We start from the raw sequence: 6,600 nt of genomic DNA on the forward strand, positions 1-6,600 counted from the left end.
TTTTCAGGATATTTCAGGAACCAAGTCGGGTACCTAAATTTTGAAAACGGTAATGAATAGGCAATCGAATTCTGCCCAATTTTGCCTATTTAACGGATTCTCTATCTTTAAAAATGTAGAAGTTATTCATACAAAGATTCAGAAAATGGCCACTCTGTATATAGGGTGTGCAATAGCAGCACCATTTTTTATAAAATAAATAGGTTTCTATAGCCACTCCCTACTTAGATTAATTAACCAAGGCCCTTAAAAGACGCCGCTGATTTTTTTAAATAACTTTTCAGGTACTTCGTGTAATTTGATATATTTTTAAATATGGTATGTACTTCTTAAGGCCCTTTAGAATGGTGATTTTAAAATTAATTTTGCCATTTGAATTTGCCAAGGACCAGCAAGGCGCTATTTAAAAGTATAATATTGATACAGAGGTTCTGTATAAAATATTCTATACCAACTTGTCAAGTTATTTTGCTGCCCTGTATGTATCCGAAAGCATGCCCACATTTTTCATTTTCTTCAATAAACGACTCATTTACAAAACAAATTTATAATTCTAGCAGATGCAGATAGTTTCTCACTTAAAAATATAATTTATATATATTTCCGGACAATTTTAGATATGTTACGTTTTATACGACGCTTCCACCACAGTTGACATGACCGCAATCGCATGATGTTTTAACTAAATATGAATATGAATGGTTGTATTAACGAGAAAACACTTTTCAACTACTGCGGAGACATTAAGGAAAAATATGTTGACAAGGGTCATTTACTTACTACTACTACTCCTTTCACTCTGATTACCCTTGTTATTCACGAAAACTGTTTCATGGTTGAAATTATTAAATCATTAAAATAATCACATTGAAACATACTAGAAAAGGTGAACCTATAAGTAAGAGTAATATGAGCTAATGTTTCCAACTAATACTTGGTTGAAGCAGTAGTTTTATGTAAATTGAAAGTTGGATACAAACTGAACATACATTAAACAGAATCCGGTATTTCGAGAACCGGTTACCTGCAGCACACAATATAGAGGCAGGTCTCAATAAAAGTACCTAAATTCATTCAAGCTTCAGTTTGTTTTACATTAGCGATTTGCTCATTTAATTAAAGGTATTCGTCTTAAATGTACATTTACTTCAGGGCCCACTCTATTACTTTGTAGGTTTAATGCTGCTGAATTTAGTAATATAGTTGAAACGTTTAATTTAAATCAATAAAAGTGGCTAATCTGCAAGAACGGCATCTAGACTGACCTAGTCCAACCATCCTTTGTTTTGTTATTGATTTTTTAGCGCTTCAAGACGTTTACAAGAGTTTCATTCAGATTCAGCTTGAGGGAACGTTTTTTCTTCTATAGATGGCAACATTTGTTATTTCTGAAATTTTATCATATTGGAAAATATTACCAGTTTATTTATCTACAATACCATACGTTATTTTTCAAACTATACAAAGTGTTTATAGGAAAATTTAGAAACATTTGCATTAAATTCTTAGCAGGTGATCACACAAATATTAATTATTTCGGAAAAATTAAAAAATCTAATATTTATCAAACAACACGACCAAACATATTTGAGGCCAAACAACTGGCAAACTAAAAAAAATACTTTTTGAATAAAGTGAATGAAGCGACACAAGATAAAATTAAAAGTCGTATCAAAATATAGCAAAAAAACGAAAAAAAAAAACGAAAATATACCAGTACCGTGTGCAGTTGTCAGAATACCAGTCAGTTTTTCATCTAAATGCTAGAAACATTATTTGAATCGAAAAATTATAAAATATTAATAATATAAGTAGCTTAGTAATACTGCTATTTCATTGCTTAAATTTAAAATTATTTAGCTTTGCACTACAAGAACGTATTCCAAACTCAAACTTCTCCTTAATTTTTTAATTATTTTTTCCAATTAATAATTTGACCGGATTGCAATATCAAGTATGTATACAAAGTGTAGATACAAGGTTTGTAAAAATATTTTATTTGTTGCTTTGTAGCAATTTATTTGAAAAGTAATGCGGCTATAATTTTTTTAGCTTTTTCTGCAAGTATATTTTTTATTTTTGTTGATATCCCATAAAACGTTTTTGGAAAAGAAAGGAAACCCCATGCGAAAGAATCAAAGTGATAACAGTAATACTTCTCCAAATGATGACTTAAATTATAAATTAGGATCTTTAAAAAGTTTTCCCTAAAAACACTTTCCAAAGCAGCAGCATGTAGATTATAAAAAAATGGTAATTTACATATAACAATTATCAATTCGAAAAGCAATTTCCAATAACATCCGATAAATGAAATTATATTTTTTACTATTATCATTAAATAAATGTATTAGATTTCAGTAGCAACATACGTTTTTTTTATAATCGCGGTATTACATTTGGGGAAGTAATTTTCCATGTCTCTTTTAATCTGGCACGTCATATTTTAATTAAATTAATGTATTGCTTGGTAATTAAAACAGCTTTTGTAACTAACATGCGCCACTGCACAGTTTATAGATAAACCGACCCATGGTAAATGTTTTAAGCGAATTTAGCATTTGGCTCAGGAAACACAGACCATACAAATTATGAAAACAATAATTTTCTCTTAATAAATATCACAGTTTCTGAACACTAAAGGGTATAGCACAATATTCATATGGTGACTTTGAAAAACATAAACACATTTCCAAGTAGAGCACAATTGAAGTGAAATAAAGCAATGCCCTGAAGTACAAAAGAAGTTTTTTGTGTAAGAATCATTTACAGTGCAGCTGATGAAGGATCTGAACATTTAATTTAATTTAAAAATAATATGCCACCAACTCATATCCAATCCAAGAACATGTGTACGTTTTGCCCTATCCGCAAGCCGCCCCTTAAGAAAGCAGTTAGATTCGATTCTTATGTGGATACATTTTCAATATCTGATGCTTCTGGACATAAGGTAAGTGATCTCCATTCTTTAGAGTATTGAATGACCTTTTGATACTATTTGTATCAGAAAGTTGATTAAACCTATGATAACTATGATTTGATTGAACCAACATATATTTAGTAAGAAGTAGCGTACAGTTTACTCAGTAATTTTTGCTTTCAAGCATAAAATCAGTCTGCTAGTCAAATTGCAATTCATTCTCAAACGTTTGACAATTAGCAAAAGCTCACATTTATATCCTAATTGGATATCGATGCAAATCATATTTCAAATTCAAATTATATTTCACGGATTTCCCGGCATTTGTTTACATCGCTCAAAATCATACGGGAAAACTGCAGAACCAGAGCAATAATGCGCCGGCTGTTCGTCTAAATGCGTTGCACAGCCTCATACAATCTCTGTAGCTGTTTTAGCGACCAGTTCTAGCAACGCGCTCTTTCAGTCAGCACGGGCAGCTACACTTGGATCGCTTATTGGGTCATATGAGCAACATGTGTTTTCCGTTCTCGAAATATTTCCGGTTCAGACACAGATGGAAAAGTTTGCGGATTGTCTGCGCTTTATAAACGGTGTGTCATGGTTTATCGAGTTGAGAAACCCAATGGATTCTTTCAGCCAAGTGTGCCAGTGCCAAGTCAAATCAGTGTTACTCGGCTTCAATTGAAAATTGATAAAGAGTGACGAAATGGTTTGAAAGAAAATGTGCTCAAAATATCTACTAGCAAGAGATACACTTAATATCATGCGCTGTAATAGTTTGATTTACTTTTAAATTGTTATTTTTTGGTTAATTGAATTTAATTGTCAACCAACGCATAATTGTTGAAATTGGTGAAACTCGTCTCAAGCACGGTCGACTAAATTATTTAAGAAACAAAGTGTCCATTATCCGGGCTCTACAACCGCTGTGTTTGTGTTTTTGTCCAGTACGGTCGCTGAGCCTTCACCTTATTTTAATTACATTTTTGGAAACATTTGCAAATTTAATTCCAATCTAGCGCTTTACCTTTTTAACGACTCTTCCCTCAGAAAATACGACCAAGGTTGGAAGTGGTGACTTATTAACCATTACTTAACCATTTCATAAAACTGCTGTATTTTAGATATTTAATAAACGTTGGCATCTTTGCAAGTTTTTACAATAACATCATGAATATGCAGGGTGTCCCGGAATATGTGGGCATGCTCTCGGATTTGTGCAGAGGTCCTTAAAAAAACATAACAAGTTGCCACGGAAAAAATATTCAGTTTGCCTCCGTACGGTGATACAGGGCTCTAAAGGAGCAACCTAAAAATAATTTTTTTTTTAATAATTTTTGGAATACTTAATGCAACGTAATTATTTTTATGCAATGAAGAGTACACCATCGCTCTTAAAAAGGACCCATGAAAATAAATTTTTTAATCGTTTCGGTTTGCTAGGGATGGACTAGGTAGAGCACAATAATAGTTAATTTTTTTACCCTGTACAATGAAGATACGAAAATAATGTATTTTGGTAGCTTTAACCTTAAACTAAAAAAAGATACTATTGGTTCACATCGATAAACAGAACGGTTTTCGAGGAAAAAATATTTTTATTGGTGGGCTGCATTTTAAAGGGTAAAAAAATAACTATTATTGTGCTCCCCTTAGTCCAGCCCTGTCAAACCGGAATGCAAAAAATATTTTCATGGGTCCGCTTTAAGAGCAATGATGTATTGTTAATTGCCCAAATATTCCGGTACACCCTGTATTTCCAATTAATTTTTAAGTAAATCGAAGACATGTTAATTCTAGAATGATTAAGCCAAGTTTTAATCTGAAATTCGATTAACATTTTAGAAACTAATTACACGAATATCCGAGATGGATAATTTAGCATAATTTCTTTAATATTTATTATGTATAAAAATCATTACTCTTCTGGGTACAAAAATTACAACTGGTACTTTACTATGGTGATTGGCAAACAGCATATCTGCTTGTTATTGAAAATAAAATTAATAAAATAAAAACAATTTAGGGAATTTACTCGTAGGTGCAAAGTCAAAATCTCCTTGATTTTCCTAAAACCGTTAGTACGTTCGTTTTACGTATGTATTTTTAAAGCAACCAATTAAAAAAGCGTTTGGCCACATAAAATTTGCGTTATTAATAATATTATTCAAAGTCGTTTGTTCACCTTTAATACTCTTAGGCGGTCTAAGTTTTTGTTTTATGCCGTATCCAAGAAATAGTTTTATCTGCCTGTATTTTCCCGTATTGTAATAGTATTTACAGCAATTGGGTAAATAACTATTACTTATTCAGTTTACTAAGATCTCATGTACATACAATAAGCGTATGTAGGTTTTTGCTTAAATTTAAAAGCTAAAAATGATTAGCAGATTAAATGATTAAACCAATATCCTTATTATTTTCGGTTTGTTCAAATTTACCATATATATAATATATAAATAATCTTTATTTCCTGTAGAAAAAGGCTATCGACCCAATCGGTCTTTCTGCCCTTGAGTAGTACATATATGTCTTAGCCTAGCTTATTCTAAAATTAAGTCCTATTCCTAACACTGGTATAATTCAATCAGTGACAAAAAAAAAGAAAAAAAAACAAATTTACCATTAACACGTTATTTCCAGGTTATGCTTTTCCGAATTGAATAAAAGGTTTTGTCGATATGCATCTATTTTCCCTACTTGCAAATGTTTATACCGGCTAAAAATTTCCGACTAGCGTTATTCAGGCAAACTTATGAAATATGGATTTAAAAATAGTTTGTCGAATATTTGGATTACATTTTCGTAAACTTATGGAACAAGTTATTGCTTCAATAATTTCATGCTATTGTAAAGTGCATGTATTCTACAAAAGTATGATTATTATTGCTTACTATTCCATCTGTCTAAAATACCACTCGTTAAGCATTGTTATATGCAAGGTAATTTACCAAAGCTTCTTTTATTAAAAGTAAACTGCTAATTACCCTGTTGGAAAAGTGTGAAAAGCAGGCGTCAAAATAAGGAGCAATTATAATAAATTTAAAGTTCAAATATAATAAATAAATAAACAAAGAAAAGAAAAGTCAATAAAACTAGAGAAAACACTTTTTGCAAGTAACGATATTAAGGAATCAGTTCTCGCTTTCGGGAAACATCCGAACCGAACCTTCTTATGATCAACTGTCTTCTTTTGTTACATTGAACAGGATGTAGAAGTTTTCCCCGTAAATATTTGACTGTTTCTTTTAAAATACGCCTTCTTACATATAATTAGAACTAGGACTTTACATAATCAATATTAATCATATGTCTGTCATCTTTTGAATCGAAAATAATTACCTGTATTCCGATTAACATATTTTTGTAAAGTTTTAACTTTTTTTGAGTAGCAAACTGATTTTTGCTAATAATTTATTCGCGAACTCACACTAGGTAGAAACCTATTAAAAAAATAACACGAATATTACAGAGCCTTTAGATCATTTTCTGAATCCTCAATTCCAGATCGAGCTCAAATAAGTGTCAATACTTTAACATATACAGGGTTGCTCATTAGTGCGTCAAAGTGCGATATCTCAGTAAATATGAAGTTTACAAGAAAATTCGTCCAACGAAAGTTTTTCACGTTTAAAAGGTCCACATTCTAAAATTACTTTCCAATATACAGGGTGCAT

The 6,600-nt window shown here is 31.3% G+C and overlaps 1 protein-coding gene across 10 annotated transcripts in view; it reads left to right on the plus strand.

Moving 5' to 3' along the window:
- LOC109533899 (disks large 1 tumor suppressor protein) overlaps positions 1–6,600 on the plus strand; it is a 476,297-nt gene that overhangs the window by 358,429 nt on the left and 111,268 nt on the right. Inside the window, exon 1 of one of the 10 annotated variants that reach the window (XM_048670193.1) lies at positions 2,804–2,950. The exons of the other annotated variants lie outside the window; for them this stretch is intronic. Coding sequence (XP_048526150.1) covers positions 2,819–2,950 — 132 coding nt within the window. The 5' untranslated portion in view covers positions 2,804–2,818. Of the gene's footprint in view, positions 1–2,803; positions 2,951–6,600 lie in introns of those variants that run through there. 10 annotated transcript variants of the gene reach the window in all.

The sequence above is a fragment of the Dendroctonus ponderosae genome, unplaced genomic scaffold (genome assembly GCF_020466585.1).
Source record: "Dendroctonus ponderosae isolate FM_Combo_2020 unplaced genomic scaffold, Dpon_F_20191213v2 Dpon_F_20191213_1, whole genome shotgun sequence".
NCBI classification, from domain to species: domain Eukaryota; kingdom Metazoa; phylum Arthropoda; class Insecta; order Coleoptera; family Curculionidae; genus Dendroctonus; species Dendroctonus ponderosae.